Genomic DNA, 21,320 nt, shown 5'->3' with positions numbered 1-21,320 from the left:
TTGAGAGATTGAAAAAAAAACAATATTAAAATAAATTAACTCTTGTAATATAAAACTATTTGGTCACCTTTAAAGAATAAAATGATACATTTTTTAATTGTTATTACTGATAATATAACATACTTAACAACATGCGCCTGAAATTAATTTCAAGCTATATTTACTTGATTATAATAATAGGTAATTACACACATTGAAATCATCACAATAATTCCATATTAGAATTTTATTATAAAAACTATGTAACAGCTTTAAAAAAAAAAAAAATTAAAATTTTATTTTGTAGTTTTACTGTAAATATAATTGAATTAAATACGTTTGATTTATAATTTATTTGTAACCTTAGACTGTGAACGTAAGTTAACTGACTTTAAATTAATAATTTTTTTAACCTAATCATTAATCAAATCTTAGTTTATCGTTTCTATGATAGTTAATCATAAAACATAACAGACCTAGAAACACAAAACATCTTATCAATCAATCGTTTAATTAAGAATATAATAAATGAATATTTCAAGTATTATTTAAGTATAATAAAATAAAAATTTTGTATAACCTGTTATAAAAGGCTCACTTTTTAATTCATATGATCGTATTAATATAGATTAAAGTTAACCAATAAAAAATTTGATGAAAGCCCCTTTAAAATGTATAAAATTTTAAATACCAACCTAATAAATGACATTAATTTAACATTATATTCAGTTATACCGTTATTAATATAATTATAAAATATCATGTTCAAACTTATTTATAGTATATTAATAATTAAATAATAAATGTTTAACATTTTTGGTAAGAGTACCTGTCATTCATTAAAATAATATAAAAACGTTTTTGTATTTACATTATTTTTTTTAAATATTAAATTTATAAATAGAGGTTATTAAAAAGAGATTTCATAGTAAGTGTATAATTGCTTAACGAAAATATATATTCTTAAATTTAGAAATCCTTGTGTGACATTACGATTCATGATAAGTCAAAATTTAACTTATTTTATTGGTAGATATTTATATAGGTTACGATATGATAGCACCACAAGTTAAAAATAGCTTAATATTTAAAAATGTTAAAGATCACTCTAACATACCAGAAAAACCTAACCTTTTTCTTATAGGTAGTATAAACATATTTATTATTTTTTTATTTATAGATAAAAAATATTCTGATATAATAATGTCGTTTGACACTGGTAAGAAAACTAATACAGTTATTTTTTTGACTGATTTTATTTAAGTAATGAACTTTTACTAAGTTATCATCAATAGAACAAAGATTATGAAAAATATAAGTTGTTGAAATGCATTTGATTGTTTGAAATTTAAATTAAAAAAATGAAAGATTCAGGCTATTAATTAATAATATTAATTTATTAAAAATATATTTTTATTATAATACTATAATTTACGTAACTCGTGTTCACATAACAGTCTTTAGTGTATTGAAACACGACTTTGACACACATCATTCATATTTCGCATAGGTGTATTTTTCCGTGGGTTGCGGGGTCCAACCAGTTCTTCCGGGTTACCCCAAGACATTCTACCCCTTTATGTATTCGCGTTGACGTGGGGTCTCGTGTAATATCCGTTAGAATTCAAACGGCCTTTACGCGGAAAACTGCGGAATCACTTCTCTATCCAACCGCCAGCCGACGATGGATGATGCTGATGCACGACAACGGTTTCGGAACGTCTTGACCGCCGACACCGCGAACCGGTAATAGGATAGTAGTCAGTCTTATGATCCTTACCGTACGCGATTTTGCCCTTGAAATTCGTCCGTACAGTGAACATTACTTATATATTTTTTTTATTGTCAACCTTGATTGCCAAATTGTTTTTTTTCACAATAAAAGAAAAATCACCAGCATATCAACTGAACCTGTTTTTTTTTTATTCATCTCGTTGCTGCCCTCCTACTCGTTTTTTTCCACGTGTCAGTACAGAACCAGGTTCGCAACAGCGTGGTTATCTCTTCTGGGAGGGAGCCCCGGATGTTTATTCGGTGAACCTTCGCGTGGTGCCACCTCACTTTAGGCGACACAATGAGTCGCCGCCACGACCAGAGCCCGACAGATACCGCCCGAGTCAGACCTCTTCTACAAAGGCGGTACTCCCATAACCACCACGAGTCCTTCTTCAAGTGCGATGGACTCGTCGCAGATGATCTTAGGTCAACGGTAAACACCGTTGCCGTCGCCCTCAGAGCGTCGGATTGCCGTTTCTGCTTGATGCCTCTGCCGTATCAAGCCCCGAGTTAGCTGAAAACACGCACGTGTTTCGCCCGAAGAGTAGTCTAACCTGTATGATTCGAGCTCTCGGTCTAGGCAAGAATTATTCATATGGAGAGAGTGCACCAAAAACGCCTCGCGAGGTATCTCAACCCTAATTCACGGCTAGGGTTAGGTTAGGTTAGGTTAACGCCTATGGCCATGTTTGCGACGACAACGGAAGAACGGCAGCCTTCGGCCATCGTCCCACTGCAATTACCCTTTTTTATTTATTTTTTTTTTTTTTATACGATATCGCGATCGGAGGAGGAACTGCGTAAGCATTGCTACTCCCCTGGCCGCATCGTTTATTGCACAACAAGACATACATTACATTACAACAAATAAATAAATATTAAACGCTTGCCATCTCCCTCCTATCTTCGTCCCACGCTGGACATTCAAAGAGCGTGTGCTCTGCTGTTTCATTCTCATCCTGGCAGTGATGACACTTCCTAGACTTCTCTTTGCCGATCTTATTCAAGTACTGCTCGAAGCAGCTATGTCCAGATAGAAACTGGGTGACATGGAAGTCTAGCATCCATGCCGCTTGCTACATCACGACTCGATGTCAGCTATCAGGAGCTTGGTCCAGCTTCCAGTTTGTGACTAACCTAACCCTAACCTTAGCGCCTTACGCTGGACACGGTTTATTTGCTCTACGTTGGCGGGTACGTACTCTAGCGTAGGCGGCTGTTTCAGGCCGTCGATATTGAGCATCAAGCGCCTTAGCTAGTTCGCTGTCTTCTATGCTTTCGTGGAGGCTTCGCATATGGGCGCCTTGAACTGTAACCTCCGGTCGATCACTATCCTCAAGTATTTCATTTGCTGCTTCATCTCCATTGTCTGTCCGTTGAGAATAATATTAGGGTATTTGTACTTGTTGGTGAACAACACCGACAGCGTCTTGTTGGTATTTCTCTGCAGTTCGGCAATGGATCTTCCCGATGCAATGACCATGGTGTCATCGGAAAAGCCAGTAGTTCAACGTTCGTCGGAAGTTGCAGGCGTAGCACCCTGTCGTAGGCTATGTTCTACAAAAGGGAACCTACTACCCTTGAGGCACACCGCATGATACGCATACCTCTACCCGGTCATTTCCTGCCTAGGTTTCTGCTGTCCTTCACCGGAAGTAGTCCAGAAAAATTCGCAGGATGTATGCAGGATCATTCAAAGCGTTTAACGCCGTCAAAACCTCCGTCCATCCAATGGTGTTGAACGCATTTCTAATGTCAACTCAGGTTAGGTTACAACATTATAACATTTATAACATTTATAACATTTTGGAGACGCGTAACAACTGAATATTTGAACCCCGTTGAGACGGATGGTAATGAATTCCGGGTCTTGGTGGATAATAACCAGCGCGAAACCTTCACCTACTAGCTAGATTGCTGCTCATCGAGTGCCAGAACTGACCAGTAATGAGCTGCTGTTGGATGGCACAAAGTAGGGTTCACTCACCAGCGCAACATCGACTTTTTGCTCGGACAAGTACTGCCGGGGCAAATACTGAGCTACTTTGCGGTGGTTCAGCTTTACTTGCAAAAATGAGAACATCATGGGAGATTTATCTCCGGAACCGTGCTCGGTTCTACCACTCTATCACAATTATCAATTGTTAGCTGGTTGATCGGGCGTCTGCCAGGGCAATCTTTGATGAGATGGCCTTCTTGTCTGCAGCGGAAGCATAGCCTTTCCGCTTCTGTAGCTTTACCTAACCTTGCTGCTGATGTCCAAGCGCCTTCGCTGCTTTGTGGAGCTTTCTTAGGGCTAGACCAAAAGCCTTCATGCTATTCTTGATATCAATTTTCGTGTTTGGTGCTTCTTGCATTGCGTTTTCCAAGGCTTCCATACATCTCATGGAATCTTCTATCTATTTACCATACGGCGATTCCACTTGGGTTCTCCTTACCAATGTTCCACTTGACAATCTTGTCTTGTACACGTATCCTACAGTCTCTTCAGTGGCTTTCAGGGCGCTGGATAGGGCCTGTTTCGAACTCTCTCTAGAAGACAAGTCTGCCTCAGCACTAGTAGTAGATAAAGCATCGGGGGCCTGGCTGGATACCCCGCACCCTCACTGACATAGGACGATGACCGTAGTAGGCCCGCTACGCTGGACCCGACTTTTTCCTCGGATCCACCCACTAATACCGACCCCTAGGGTTCAACACTCAGCTAGGGCCTATGACGTTTTTCTCCCGCCTTTATCTGACCAATTCAAAACAAGAAGCATCGTGTAAACGGTCAATAAGTTCTTGGTAATATCAAATTGCGTGGCCTACATTTGGAGGTCCGTATCTTTACGGATTCTCGCCACGATGATGTGTTCTATTGCCTTAGCTAGAACGGGGAGAAAGCTAATCTGTCAGTAAGATCTAGCCTCCATCGGGTCCTTATCGGGCGATTTCCTAATAACGACCAGCGCCGTGTTTTTCCACTGGCTCGGAAATATACTCGTAGCTAGTGAACTGTTGAACGTAAACGAAATTTGGTTTTTAAGGACGGGCCACGCCTGCCGCAGGATTCCTGCTGTGATCCCGTTTAGCCATGGGGCCTTGCTTGTTTTCATGCGCCATATGGCGACTACACATAAGTACAATCATTTTGTATTCGTCGTCATCGTATTATGTATTTGCAAGTATTATCACTAAGCTGAGTAGACATATTTCCCAATAACCATGAATGAACTATCCGCTTAAAAAATTCATTTTAATATAAAAAATGTAAAAAATAAGGTTAATAGGTCATTATCGATTTAAATAAGAATTCTCAATTTACACTTATTACAATAACTTTAACGTTACATAAAATAATTAACATTAAAACAATGTAAGCGGAATCTGTCTTATTTCACATCTTACGATAGGCTACACCTACTCTAAACGCCTCTCTTTACTATTATCTTTGTTACTAACACCATAGTGTAATCATTCAAAGTTTTTAAATATTTCAGACATGTTTAATGTTTATGCTGCCTTTAAAATATCCCATGTACATAGAAAATTTGATTCAATCTTAAATGACTCCCCGGTACTTTTACTTACTCATTTCAAATTAATAACATATCCTACCTGACCTACCTCAAATTTAATTAGTTCGAATTGGCTGTCTATACATTTCCTTCAATCCACAGATGGATTTTATCTAATATACGCGCTATCTAAAAAAAAAATGTTTATACTTAATATTCACTAAACAAAAAAAAAAAAATAAATATAAAATAAATTCATAATATTTTTAAACTAATAAATTAAGTTCAATGTGTTATCTATTCATGCAAATGGGTACCTACTTTTTACATCATTATTTATTAAAATAAAATTTTATTTTAAATCATGTTGCATTATAGTTTGGTACGATTGCTTAATTTAAGAAGCAATCAATTATTTAGAGATAAAGCAAAAACTAAAAAGATATAATAAATTATTAATAATTACACACTTTCTTCTTTAGCTACTGGAATGTATAATAGACCATTTTTATCAAGTAATAATCAAATTTATACGAAATTAGATTTTAGGTATAATGTACTTCAGTTTCTCACGCGTATTTGATTATTTTTACGCTATATGCTGTGATTAGTATAAATAAAAATTTATTAAACCCTTTATTCTAAATCTATCACACTTGATTTGATTACAAATTTAAATTGTTGTTAAAAAGTCGAAAATGTACTACATAGGAAAAATATACCTATTTATAAAAGTAAAACCATAATACTTAATTTATTATTGTTTGATATAAACACGATTCTTGTAGATGTGTTTTGTTTTCTATTAAATGTGGAATTTATACGAACGTGTATTAACAAATAAAGACCGTACAAATAACCATGCTAAAGCGGCGAATCAGGACTAAATCAGTTAATGACAAACAAATTTGCAATTTGGGCATTCGTAATTATAATTTAAATAATTTTATGTAATTTTCATAAATTATTATAGGCATATTATTTATTCCTTAGTCATTGTCTGAATAAATTAAAAAAATCGTTATATTTTTAAATATCAACTATAAAAGTTATGGTTTTGTATTTTCGTCACTACGGTTGGAGTTCAACGTTATTCACTGATTTTTAATAACATGTTTCGGTTAAACGTTACAAAAACTGTTCAAAAATTGATCAGAATCAGACATTTAGTTGTTCTATAAAAATTTAAAACAAAACGAATGCCCACATAAAATGCACTCCTCTTACAATACATATAAATACAGTCATGTAGTTTTTATCAGGGAATTTAATGACATATTTTATATTTGTATTTTGTTATAACAGATTACAATAATTCGAACTTTTGGAATGGTACCTAAATTATATTTTTGTATAACATTTTTTATTCTTTACATACCCTTAAGCATGTGGGTTTTACATATTCTGTATGAAGTCACATTATAATTATTTTATTAAAAATCACAATTAGTACTTGATAAGTATGAAATAATTATGTTCCCGGAAATTTGATGTGTATAATGATTTTATACATAAAAATCCATGAATTTGAATGACGACCTTACTATTCTGAAAGCCTATGGTTATGACAATCATCTTTATAATCATATCCAATAATTAAATGCGTATTCGTCTGTCGAGGTCATTATCTCTCTATTATCTCCAATCATACAGAACTATCATCTATAATAGTTATATTTTTATATACATATTATATATTTATAATACATTCACTATTGTAAATATGATTGTACTCGTGTAAAATTTAATTATAACATGTTCCATCGTTCATAATCTTGTTCCTTTCCCCGTCAACAACTACTGTAAAAACTGTTCAATAATTGATTAGAATTAAACAATTAATCGTTCTATAAAAATCTAAAACAAATATGTAATTTTATACCGAAAATTTAATGATACATTTTACAATTGTATTTTGTTTTAGATGTTGAAAAGGAATCGAAAAAATCGATAGGTGAACTATATTTTTGTATAACATTTTTTATTGCGTATTAATCTTTAAACTTGTGGGTTTTACGTATTCAGTATCAAGTCATATTATAAATATTACAGTAAAAATCGCAATTTATACTCAAAATGTACACATAAAAATCCACGAATTTGAATGACAACCTTACTATTCAGACAGTGTATAATAGTTATGACAACCGCCGTTACAATACATGTTCAGAAATGAGATGTGTGCGTCGCGATATGTCACGATCATTATCTGTTTTTTATTTCCACTCATAAAGAACTTTCATCTACAATAGTTATAATATAGTTAATATATATTTTGTATATTTATTATACATCACAAATGTACATATAATTGTACTCGTGTAAAATTTAATTATAACGTGTTCCATTTAATTTTGTTCCTTTCCCCGTCAATAACTACAATAAAAACTATTCAGAAATTGATCAGAATTAAACATTTAATCGTTCTATAAAAAACTAAAACAGAACGAATGCCCACATTAAATGCACTCCTCTTACAATACATATAAATACAATCATGTAGTTTTTATCAGAGAATTTATGACATATTTTTTAATTGTATTTTGTTATAACAGATACCAGTAAATCAAACACTTCGCAAGGTACCTAAATTATATTTTTGTATAACAATTTTTATTGCTTACATATCCTTAAACTTGTGGGTTTTACATATTCAGTATAAAGTCACATTATAATCATTTCATTAAAAATCACAATAATTAATACTCGATAAGTATGAAATAATTATGTTCCCGGAAATTTGATGTGTATAATGATTTTATACATAAAAATCCACGAATTTGAATGACGACCTTACTATTCTGAAAGCGTATGGTTATGACAACCGCCGTTATAATACAAATCCAGTAATGATATGCGTCGTCATCTGTCGAAGTCATTATCTCTTTGTTATCTCCAATCATACAGAACTATCATCTACAATAGTAATATTTTAATATACATATTGTATATTTATTATTCATACACAAATGTAAATATGATTGTACTCAATTTAAATTTAATTATAACATGTTCCATCATTCATAATCTTGTTACTTTCCTCGTCAATAACTACCTTGAAAACATTTCGTTTATGTATTGATATATATGAACAAAAATGCAGTTATTATAATATAAAATATTAAAATTAATAATCCTAAATAATGAACAATTATTATTTAAATAGTTTATTAAACTGAATACTCTAATATATAGGAGGTATATATATATATTTTTTTAATAGAAGCAGATATATATTACCAGTATATTTTGAGGGTTATTATACAAAAAGCATCTCGTATGTATTTTATTATACATTAATTATAATTTATATTTTTGTTAATAGTAATTTGTTAAATTATAAAATAGCAATACTGTGCGTGTGCTGTGTTGATACGTAATTTCAAACAGTGTAATTTATCGAAAATGGGCTCACAACGGTTAGCACTAGATATTCAATAAATAAATAACCTGTCATAAAAATTTAAAATTGATACTTAACTTAATATTAAATTAGTAGATGGTAAAAAACTTCTATTCTATCTTTCTTTATTGGGTTAGAATCATGTATGATAGTAAAAGTTAATATTACTTATCGTATTCCAGTAAAAATAACATGGTATCATATTATTGATAATAATCCACAGACATGTGGTACAATTGTTGGATTTGACAAATTATGCAAACAGGCGATCTGAATCATGTGATAAATGTGAGGTTAGGAGAAGGTAAAAGAAATATAACACCATTAGTTTTTTGGTATTTCGAGTTGGTAATATTTTTGTTCGAAAGAAATAAATGTTGAAAAAAACAGTATATAAACATAAAGTATACAATAAAATACAGTGTAATGCGATGCTGTGCGTACACAAGACAGAAGCACGGAGTGGCACGCTTTGGCGCACATTTGCAATAAGTACAAATAATAAAATATTAAAAATATAGTGGTGATAATACGGTTTAAGCTCCACATTATTAAACACCTAAGCAAAAAAAAAAACAATCGCACATCATTTTCATTCGTTATTGTGCGCATAGGAATGGTCGACGATCGAGTCGGTCGATGACATTCAGACTGTTTTGATAGCATCGATTCTTATAAAGACGTGACTAATCCGGTTTATGTAGGTACTAGATAGGTACAAACGTGGTACGTCAGTCGTTGTGATTTGTCCCGGGCGTATAAATCAGCTGGCTCATCGTTTGTCGTAGGGAAGGCTATTAGTGCTTGGATAGTTACGATTCGGGTGGTGGTGATGAAAAAACTCGTCCGAGAGTCGGGGCGTCATGTCGTAGACAAACTCACATTTATTATTGATTTGGTTATAGTTTTTGTTAAATTTTCAAACTCGATTAGATAGAATATGTTGTAAAGCTTTTAAAAAGTTAGTTTTTATAAATAGGATTAGTAGTAAATTTAAAATATTTACTCCAAAAAAGTCTTTAATTTGTGTTTTGTGAAATCGATATTGGAATATGAAGCTATTGTATGGGATCCAATTATTTCTTGTGGTATGAATCAAGTTGAGAGTGACCAACATAAGTAAGTTCCTGAACTTTGCAAAACATGTGTTAAAGTTTATCACCCAGCCCATGATTATTCGCCAGTTCTGCACTAACTTGGCTTAAATACTTTAGCTCTTATATATCCTACAGAACTATTAACTCGAATTAATTTCAAAGTACAATTCTTAATTACACGTCACACTTATCCATGCCAATTTCTAACACCAAGTGCTTAAAAAAATAGCGCGCCTTTGTAATCGTTTAATCGTCTTACGTCGTTGCCGTCGCAATAAGAGTTGTGACGATGGATAAGCGACGGATCGGGGTGACATATTATATTTTGCCATATTTGCGTTGTGTAATAATTCGAAAAGTGCTTATATATATATATATAAGGTATGATATGTTTTCTTTTTCTTCCTTCTGACAATGTTTTCTCTATTGACGTCTTGAATGTAACCAGTATGCGTTTAAGAAATTTCAACATTTATTTAATTTGATTAAACTCATTAACTTTATTATAAAACTTTTAATACATGATATATATTTAATTTATACAGTTAACAATCTTCAATGCTTATGTCTCTTTGTATATACGATCTGCATAGTCTTTTACTCTCGCATGCGATCGTCTGTATAAAGAGACATAAGGACACTGCGTGTGACCGGCGATGACCGGCCTTTTTATAATTAATATACTATATGTGTGTGTATGTTTTATTTATTGTGCTTATGATTCAACTATAGGTCATTTAATTATATTGTAATTAAATATTTAATTTTTGTCTTACATGATTATATTAATAGATGACTTATAGTTAAAGGTCATAATTATTTATTTTATTATATAAATATTTAATTATGATTGCTTACGGAAGCACATCATTACAGTTCCATACTCAAGATCGTTCTTTAAAGTACTTAATAATTTTTGGTTATAACTTTTAAGCCATCTAACCAATCTACTTCCGAGTTCCTCTGTTCCCATCTACACAATATTTCTGATCTAAATCGATCTTATTCGATTTATGGCCCTTTGCCCTGTAGTACCTGGCCTATTGATTAACAAAAATTAGTACGGTATTTCAATAAAAACAACTCAGTTTCCTATTATTATACGTTAGTGGCTACTACATTATTTTTTATTTTTACTTAGCTTCACGCCTCTATCGTCGCACTGGATAATATGAAACAAAAAAATTTGTCAGGAATCGTGTCTACAGCGAATATGCAAACTTAAGACCAGACACCCTTATCTATCATCAGCTAAACTTTTTTTATGTAGTAAATTTTTATGATCTAAGACTAACCCAACTATTCTTTTGTACCATATTGAAGAGGATTTTGCGTGTATATGTAAATGGGTGCAATTAGTTGGTCGCTATTTCGACGAGATGTGGAAATCACACGTCAGATTAAAAATGTGACATAATACAGATGTCTCTACACCTCTACACGGACTGTACACAATCCCTTTATGCATTGACTTGAAGCCTAGAAGTAAAATAATTATGGGTTAAATACAAAAAAGTTGTAATAGTTAATACCACTAGTAAAAAACGTTCTGATAAGACTCCTTTAGTTTCTAAATGTGCCTAGGAATTGACTAATATTTCTGAAATAGATTCTCTGCTAGATTTTAATCGAATGGTAAACCTTGACAAATGATCAGTTTTTTATATTATTATATACTAAATCTAAAATTACTTTTATTCTAGTGTACGAACTCAAATTTAATCCTATACGATCTTAGCCCTTTATCTATAATAAAAATACGATTTTATTAAATGAAATTGGTTCTTATTAATAAGGACCATGTTTTATGTTTTATCATAAGTTTTAAGTAGTTTTTTTGTTCATTTATTTAATATTTTTTCATATTATGTGACATTATTTAATAATACAAAGGACGAATTTGAAACGAATTTGTACCTACATAAAATTAATTATTTATACATTTTAAATGTTTCTATTTAACATTCTACAAATAATAAAAAATAATTTAATTTATAATAAAGGTATTTATTTTTGTTTTTAGAATATGATATATTCCTTCCTAAAAATTGGTGTGAGCTTAACATCCCTAAATTAATGGATCTATTGGATTTAAAGTCTACTACTGAAAGTAACAAAACTATTGAAGTCAACCATATATAAGATAATAAAAATATGTTAAATTGATTTAATGAACATTAATGATTAGTTAATCATCTGATATGTTGAAATAATTAATATACTAACTTAACTGAACCAATTAAATTGTAATTTAAGTATTTACTCTTAGGATCCAAGAGCTTGTCAATTATAAATAATTTATCTAATTTTTGTGTTTCTTTCTTTTTTTTTTTTATTGGAGAGACGGTATATGTAAAATATTAGTTCTTATAAAAATGGCTATTAAAAATAAAAACTTTGATTAATTTGAAATTTGACATCAATCAAAATAAAACATTGGTTCTACGATCAAGTATGTTTTTAGTGTACATTGTTATCGAATTCATACCTTTAATGGATGTATTAAATTCCGAGTTGAGTGCTCTTTTACACCTGCAGTTCCAACTGGTAAAAAACATCCTGCTTCGGATCAAAAGTTTGCTAAGGTTTGCTTGCTAAGATTCCTGTTTGAACTCTTCTTTGGGAGATGGTAAACTGCGGCAAAATTTACCTTTTTCTAAAAGTTGATATGTAAGATTATACAATCTGCGGCAAAACCGATAAGATACATTCTACAAACTGCGGCAATTTATTTTATATACCTTTTATTATAATATACTATATACACATTTATTGTTTAATTAGAGTATATAGTCTATTAGAGTATTAGGCGTAAAAATTAAGAAAAACCAATTTTTAAAATTAAAAAATATTATTATTATTAAAAATTATTTTAAAAGATTGTTATAGGCATTTCGTTTATATTGCTTTCAGATATTTTTCGTTTAATATTATTAGTTATTACTTACTGCTTGACGTTCAATTGAAGAATCTGATTTATGACTATGATCCAAAACAGATTTTTCTTGATCAAGAATTTTTTCCTTGTTGAAGACCAATTTGGCCTTGCATGTTTTATTGACGCATTCCCATGTTTAATTACCATTTGTCTTTGACTCGTATTTAAATTTGAATTTAAAATTGTTTAACAATGTTAAAATTTTGTCATTCTGGCTAAACATTGTTGTTAACTCCATAACGTTGAATAAATATTAACTACTGACATTTGTAAGATGTAAGTAGGTACTAATTAGTATTAACAAAAGTACAGGAACCAATATTACCGATATGTTTCGTTAAAACTTAAAAATACATTTGGATTTACCTTACCAATTTGTACGCAAGACAAATTTCGTACATGGTACCTACATATTAGGTACACATATACAGGTATATATGATATAGTATATAATATAAGGTACCTATAAAAAATAAATTGCCGCAGTTTGTGTAATGTATCTTATCAGTTTTGCCGCAGATTGTATTATCTTAATTTTTTTTTTGCCGCAGTTTACATATCGACTTTTAGAAAAAGGTATATTTTGCCGCAGTTTATATACAGCCTCTTCTTTAAATTCCTAAGTTTAAAAAATTGGCTCTTATATATTACCTTTGCAACAAATTCCAGGTCTACAAGTGTAATAGACATAGCTATGATTTGCTACACACTTGCACGGTTCACCCATAGTGTTACCTTTAATTAAAATTTTCTACATACTTAATAACACCAAACTGTGATAAAATAAGAAGAAAGAGGCTAGAAATTGATTTAGAGCCCAGATCATTCTTTTTTTTTTTTAATTAACAGTATATGAAATCCCTTCACAAAATTTATTCTCCCGGACAAAGTCTCAAAAGATCTAGGATCGGCTTTTAGCTTACAGTCAGTTCGAGTAAAGAGCGATTATAAGCAACTTTTGAATTCAAATTTATAACGAATTCAGAGATTGAAACACTCGTAATAATTTCTGAAACCGAACACTAAATTTGGCCTGAGCTCTCGTCTTAGAGCATATTATCTCATGATAGCATGCGAAATAGAAATTAAAATATTTATGAGAGTTATCAAGAAATGGAAAAGCACAGTTAATGGCGAATTTAATAACAAAGAGATAGGGTGTCTAGTAGGACAGGAAACAGAAACCATTTCTGATTTTTGTAGTTATTAGAAAACACCAGATTAAGAATTCTCAAAAATGACTCGAGACCCCATTAAGTTGGAAACAATTATTGAAAATAAATATTTTAAAGACACGCTGCACTCTAGGACCTGAAGACGAATAAAATATAAGCTCATAAACGATCACCCGTTTTCAATAAAGGATTGCACTTGCACGTTTCAATTATTAGGACAGAAGCGCAGCATCGAGGTCACTCTTATGAAACAAGAGATTCCACTGGCACGTGTTGGCAATTATGAGTAAATTGCATCCTAGAGATTGTTCTTCAACAATTATAAATATCAAAAACAACTCAAAGGATATCTACGAAATGCAAGGCCGCAGACAACAATAACAAGGAAACTATTTCATTTATAAGGGAGCTAAGAGAGCAAAAAGATCTGATGTACCATAACCGTTAAGATGAGAGCACTTTCAACCACTTAGCCACTATTTAACTATTTAAATTATACTTTGTTTAATTTAAATAAAAACCTTATATTTGTTAATTAGTTGTATTATTTATTTATTCAAATTATTAAAATAATTGATCGCTGAAAATACGCACGCAACAGTGTAAATGGTGACTATCCACAAATAGTTTTTAATATTTACGTGTAAAACTATAACTATTTAGTATTTATTGTATTTGATGGTTTAAAATAAATAATAATGCTCAATCAAGGATATTGCTTATGGTGAGTTTCCACATAACAGTATACAAATATTATTCAGTTTATCTCTAATAACTTGTTAGTTTAATTCTGTTCACTGTTGTCTGTTTGTGTATAGAAATCGATTATACAATAAACAATGCCAGTCAGACGCAAAGGGTCTGATTTGGCCCGTCGATTGACCAAAACTTCTAAAAACAAAATATCTTCCTAAAATTGAACTTATCAACCTTCGATGACCATCTCACTGTTATAAAATATCTTACCGAAATTAAAAGTCTCATACATATCGACTATCGGTAAATAGAAATCTCTCTCTAATAATAAATTAGACTACAATGTCACTTATGTAATCTGCCATCAGAACCGTAACAAATCACCAATCTCAAATGTCGCTACAATTCTTGATAAATCAGCGAATAACATTTTCTCTCTTGATCGTCTCTTCCAGTGTGTAATAATGATGGAAAATAACAACTATGAACTATATATCCTCAATGTCAAAATCGTTAACGTTTTAATTAAGTATAAAAAATATTTTTATTAATTACCTCCTAAATGTGGTAAATATCCAGAACAACACCATTATTCGGAATGTACTAAAGATACAAATAGCGCACCTATCTTCGTATATCGTATCGAAAATTGCTCATCGAACTATAATGGTTGCAAAATTTACAAACAAATTAAAAACCACAATAAAGTTTAGTTTCGCGGAAATCCACCAAAATATCTATAAGTTATTCTCAAACCTCAAGAACATAATTCTTTCCAACCCCATATTAGTCCTCAAGTAAAAAATCTACATAGCCAATTTTACTCAGAAAAATTAAAGATGCTAAAAGTAAAACTACGTCAGATGTTCAAAACACAACATCGTTAATGCCTTTATTCACATTTTTTTTTTATATCTCAATTTAATAAGCTCAATGTCAATTAACATAAATAATATTAGTAATATATTCATCATTTACTGGAACGTAAATGGTATTAAACGTAATCGCAATATTTTCGCTGTATTCTTATCTCATCATAATGTTGATATTACCTGTATAAGTGAGAAACACTTATCTACACAAAACTCAATTAAATTATTGGAAAATATTCTATTTATCAAAATGATCGTCTAGCCTAGTGGCTCCCAAACTTTTTTCTATTGCGGCACATTATTATAGTTATTATAGTGTTTGATTTAGGAATAGGTTATGGTATCGCAATGATAAAGTATAACAATTTACATTTTCGGTTTAGTTGTCTTAATGACAATATTTTAATAAAATGTCGCAATGATGAAACACAATAAAAAACATGTAACTTACAATAATTATAAACATTATGATGAGAAGTTATTGTATATATTAAAATAAAAAAGAAACACATATACGACGAACGCACTGTCCGAGCTTAAACGCAACGATGATCGCACTGACGGGAGACAACGGAGGAATCAAGTTGGACTGTTTAACGGTCGAGACAATGCCTGAATAGCTCTGACTATTGCCTCATTGACTGTGGGCGGCCGATCCAATGCCGGAATACTCCAAATATTGAGTCCAGTGGTTCAATGTGTTGTGGCACCACAACAGTCCAACAAGATCCGTCAAGGCGGGGAAGTCCTTTACCAACAATGCGTAAGTCTGCCTGGGTAGGTCTTACTACAATGTTGGTAAAGGAATGGGTAATCGTTCGTTGTTCACGTGGCCTTTTATAGGTGCCTTTTCGGCGGTCACATTACTCCGGTCCCGTGTTCTGTGACAAATTTCAACAGATAGGTACCGTGTTCTGTGACAGAAACCGGACAGCGCAATCACCGAAAGTGCAAATAATAATTTAATAATCGATATCAGAATATAAGTTATAAGATAATAAGTAATAATAGGAATAACAATAACAATAACAATAAAAGGATTATACCGTGACCAAGAGATTTGGGCGATAAGGCGTACACAATAAGTCACGGCACAATTATGGATAAATTCAAATTTCACGGCATACCACTACACCAGTGTGCCGCGACACATCCTTTGAGAAACACTGGTCTAACCACGCTAGCCGTCCGGCCTATAGGTGACGTTGCGTTATTAATTCGCACCAAAATATAACATTAACAGGCTTATATACCTCTGCTGAAATCATTGGAAGCTATAGTAATAATGTTATCAATTAATAATTTAAACAAAACTCTAGTGGGCACATACTAATTTCCATCTTTTAATATGTAGGTATATACAATTTTGAATAACTATAATGATATTATTATTATAGGTGACCTAAATTCTAAACAAGTAATCTGAAATTGTAACACAACCAACCTGAATAGAAATAAATTATACAAGTATCTATCAAATTCATCTACAATCATCTATGCACCAGATAGACAACCTATCTACTACCCCTATGATCCTAATTAGTTATTAATATATCCGTTGTAAGACAGATATCTATGAATGTTGCTAACGCGAATAAAAATTCAAAAATTCAATATGTAAATTATGTGATAAAATAATACGTAGTTTAATTTTGAATTGTTCTGTTTGATAATTTTACTTTTCATTTTTGTTATCCTTTGTTCCTGTCATAACTTGTAACTCATAGTTAATATAGATACTATGAGTCGAGTTTCTTCTAAACTAATCTAAAGAGTTCTTGGGTCCAAGGTTATTAGAATTTGGTATTTAGATTAATTAAAAGTAGTGTTGTCGCCAAGGTTATGTTAGTCGGTTGGCGGAGTTTTCGTACCGTCAATTGCGTGTTGAGATACGGTTCGTGCAACACCGTGATGCGGTTGACGACAGCTGTTGTGTGATAACCGTCCGGTGCATGCGTGCGACCGTTATCCAATGTTCGTTTAAAATATTTCCGTTGTTTCATATCGTGCGTGTGGTCGAAATAAATTTGGTTATGTTTCATGTTTTTTCTAAAGTCATTGACCTCAATGTCACCGAGAGTTCCATAAGTTCGCGTGTTTTTCATTTGTGTAGGACGTAGGTGGTACTGAGCTTTCGTTTCGTTCTTCATGTTGTCGTCGAGTTTGGTTCGTTAAAAACCGTGTGTCGGACCGGCTAGTTTCTTCTGTTCTTTTTTCTTTTTCGCGTGTTGCTGCGGTGTGGAGTTCCGTGTGTATTGTCTGTCATCCATTGTCAGCAATAGAAAACCACAGCTCCATGTCCCCGCCCCTCCCCACTTTGGAATTTCCAAAAAAAATTAACACCATTCGTTTGTGCTTCTTTTTGCAGGTTTGTGCTATTAATCCCGTCGTTTGTGCTCAATCCCTTCCCGAGATAAATAACTTTCAATGTTAAGGGCTGAATTGTGCTCCCAGCTAGGTTAGGTTAGATTCTAATGATCTAATGATAACAGTTTTATCCCTATAGTCTATAGTCGTAATACATTTGGTTTGCCAGAAAAACTCAAATTCTCAATGATTAAAAAAAAGTTTTATTTTTTAGGTTAGCGTGATTTTTAAAAATAAAAAAAAATGTCTGACTTATTTGAGACTTGACAAATGGACTTTCACTTCAACACTAAAGACATAATTGTGATCCAGGTGGTACTTTAAATCCACTCTATGTGTTTTGGAAACCCAAAACCATGTTAATGAGAAAATAGTTTTTTTTATGTAAGTGCGTTATTTTCAAACGTTAAGCAATTATTTGTTACTCGATCAACGGAACTTAAGTGTAACCAATCTATATATATATATATATATATATATATATATGTTTTATTAATAATAACATAATATTTTTTTTATCAAACAACAACGACGATTTTTATGGTCGAACAAGGAGGTAAGGTTTTTCGTACCCTAGCTAAAATGTTAGCACCCAAATGTTCGTATCCACAAAGCTTTATAAAGCTATTTGCATACTAGTAAAATATTAGAAAAAATTATAGTTTTATCAGGTAAAGATATTAAGGTAATATATATAAATATTATCAAGGAACCAAAAATGATGTAATGAAAATTAAAATATATTTTATTAGTTAATAACAATTATGTTAAAAATATAAATAAAATACTAACAATCAAATTATTTAAACAAACAGTCTAAATTAATATTCTGTGTCAAAATATTAAAATATTAAATATAATATATTATTTAAATAAACATATTATAACATTTATATTCTATTATTTTTAGATACCGTCAAAAAATAATATAGGTAATATACTTTAATAAGATATATTATATCATCCCTATATTTCATATCTATATAAATATCTGAATACATCAACTTATTATTATCTGAGTGAAAATTATATAAATAGATTATTAAAGATAAAGACAAATTTAACCTAAAATATTGTAATAATTCAATATGTTTACATCAATATCATAAATATATCAGAAAATAATAATATATAATTTAAATATAATATATATTATATAATTCATACAATACATTTATTAATAACAAATTTTTAATGATATTGTTAATTTAAAATTTATCGAACACACACAAATATAGCTTAACAAAAAATGATATAACCTTATAAAAAGTATATATAAAAAAAAATTACAAATTTATTAAATACATAAATTTATCAGACGAAGTACACACAATTATAGAATGACAATGTTGTTAGGTATACGTATACAAATAATTCAAGTTTTTGAATTTAATTTAAAAAAAATTCAAGCTTATATTTACAAAGTGTACATTATAAATTTACAATTAATTTTAGTTGATGGTCTTACATGTCGAATACAATTTAATAGGTCATCACATTTTTTCCAGCTATTGTTTGTATCTCTTCAGTTATATGATACATAATGACCTATGGCATACATATTCATACATTTTGGTGGTTGTATGAAATTTAAAAGGCTTCTATGAGTGAACTGCTTATCAAACAGATTGATTTTGGTAGGAATATCTTTTAAAACTAGAGATACATCAAATTAAGTTTTGTCTTGTCCATATTGAACTATTTGTGTAACTGGTTCAATAAGTAAATAGTTAGCAGAAATATATTTTGGTTTTATGGAATAAGTACATTGGATACACTTTCTATATTCTTCATATGTACTTTTCAAAACATCTTGCATAAAATCAATACTTTCTGTCGGTAAATTTGCTGTTATGGTTATACAGTTTTGTTTGGGTATAACTATAACTACAAGTTAAACATTCTATGATTTCTGTATATAATGGATATTTTTCAAATAATTTTTGATATATGTGATTGGCTGTACATGCAGAATCTAATATAAATAGACCATCTGGTGTTTCATTAAGTTGTTTATATTCAGAAATAATAGGTTTTAATATATAAGCCCGATATTTATAAATTTGTAAAGTTACGCCATCTTTAATACCTAGCATTAATAACCAATTTAAAAAGTATATTTGAGCTATTTGTATTAAGCTATTCAGCATCAAGGGCGTGTTCAGGTATTTTTAATTTGGGTGGGGGGGGGAGTGTTCAACTTTTTTAAATATAATATTTTAGTCATCGACGACTCGAGCGGGTACACGACGGCTCCGACCGATAAGGGCGAGTTATTAATAAAATATTATACGGAAACAAGGAAAAAAAATAAAATGTATAATATCATTGATTATAGAATAGACAGATAGACAATGGTACAGGGATTTTCGGTGCCTAAATTTTATTTATAATAGCTGCCAATAGGTAGCGTTGTATGAATTAATATTATATTATTAATACTGAGTACTGACGGCAAGTAGTAATAACATATTCTTAGACCGGTTTTTGGCAATGACAGAAAAAGCAATAAGCTTATAAATTAATTTATCGTAGATAAATGATATTTTCCGTGCATCGCACTATCACCATTCACCACAATATTGTAAAATTATTATTAATTATTTTCATATTCAGCGTTATTACGTTGTGTTGTACGTGACCAAAAAGTAATTATTTATTTTATTACGAAAAATTAATTTATTTTGCAATGCTAAGATTCAGTAAAATCTGCTTTGTAAAAAAGTATTGTAATACAATTTACATTATACACTACACAAGATTTACCAAATTTTAACAATACAGCAAATTTTTATCCATATCATAGTTTTTTATAAAATAAAATAAATTATTTTATGTTCAAATTTTAAAAGAATAAAATCGCAACAACATAAATAATACAATTAATGAAATATTATCATTATTATTTATAAATAAAATAATGCAGTTGTATTTTAATATTGAGTAGGTACATATTGAATATGTTAAATTTAGAAACTAACAATAAATCTGCATATTATGAAAAACGATTGAGAGTAAAGATATACCAAAATTACATTATATTGGAGTCTGGATTTAGAATTAATAAATTAATTTAGAATAATAGTAAATTGTCATGTTTATTAGTTCTGAAAAGAACCGTTTTATAATTAGTCCTAAAAAGAACTGTTTAATAGAATCAACACAAAGTTCTGAAAAGAACTATGAAATGTGAGTCCTATAGAGGACAATTAATACTGCTTCTATTGTTTTATGCAAATAGGTACAATGCCAGAACAAGAAAACATTTATTTAATTTAATTAAATATGGTTTAATATTTTTAATTTTGAAAGTTTTGCTAATTTTGAAGTAGTTGAAAATAATTTTGTTTTATTAAATATTTTGCAAATTAAGAGTTGTTCAATTATGTACATTTTATGAACTATGTAGTTTGTTAATGATTCATCAAGCCATTTTTTAACCATGTTATTATTTTTTACGCGCTCAATTAATTGAAATTTTATTTTTTTTAATGTAAATAGCTTTTATAATTGTTTT

At 30.6% G+C, this 21,320-nt stretch overlaps 1 protein-coding gene across 6 annotated transcripts; it reads left to right on the top strand.

Moving 5' to 3' along the window:
- Positions 1-1,165: 1,165 nt before the first annotated feature.
- Positions 1,166-18,742, top strand: LOC112600312. Of its 6 annotated transcripts, none has more exons than XM_025347510.1 (7): positions 1,166-1,198; positions 5,738-5,770; positions 6,561-6,587; positions 7,180-7,209; positions 7,811-7,837; positions 8,479-8,532; positions 18,714-18,742. In XM_025347510.1, exons 1-7 carry the CDS (start codon positions 1,183-1,185, stop codon positions 18,728-18,730), a joined length of 204 nt encoding a protein of 67 aa, XP_025203295.1. In that variant the 5' UTR covers positions 1,166-1,182; the 3' UTR covers positions 18,731-18,742. The 6 variants fall into 6 exon arrangements, with proteins under 6 accessions (XP_025203295.1, XP_025203290.1, XP_025203294.1 ...); XM_025347505.1 differs by lacking the exon at positions 18,714-18,742 and adding an exon at positions 11,779-12,061; XM_025347509.1 differs by lacking the exon at positions 18,714-18,742 and adding an exon at positions 10,897-11,472.
- The last annotated feature ends 2,578 nt before the right edge of the window (positions 18,743-21,320 follow it).

This window comes from Melanaphis sacchari, unplaced genomic scaffold (genome assembly GCF_002803265.2).
Source record: "Melanaphis sacchari strain LSU unplaced genomic scaffold, SCAv2.0 Contig638_pilon_pilon, whole genome shotgun sequence".
NCBI classification, from domain to species: Eukaryota; Metazoa; Arthropoda; class Insecta; order Hemiptera; family Aphididae; genus Melanaphis; species Melanaphis sacchari.
Note: the sequence above shows the minus strand (reverse complement) of the source record. Positions and strands in the feature narration are given on the sequence as shown.

Bases quoted from the DNA above. Each gene is read 5' to 3' on its own strand.
- LOC112600312 (XM_025347505.1), top strand. The intron at 5,771-6,560 runs GTAATAATCAAA...TTGTTATAACAG, and splicing joins TAATAGACCATTTTTATCAA to ATTACAATAATTCGAACTTT. The intron at 7,838-8,478 runs GTACCTAAATTA...TTTTTTTAATAG, and splicing joins TAAATCAAACACTTCGCAAG to AAGCAGATATATATTACCAG.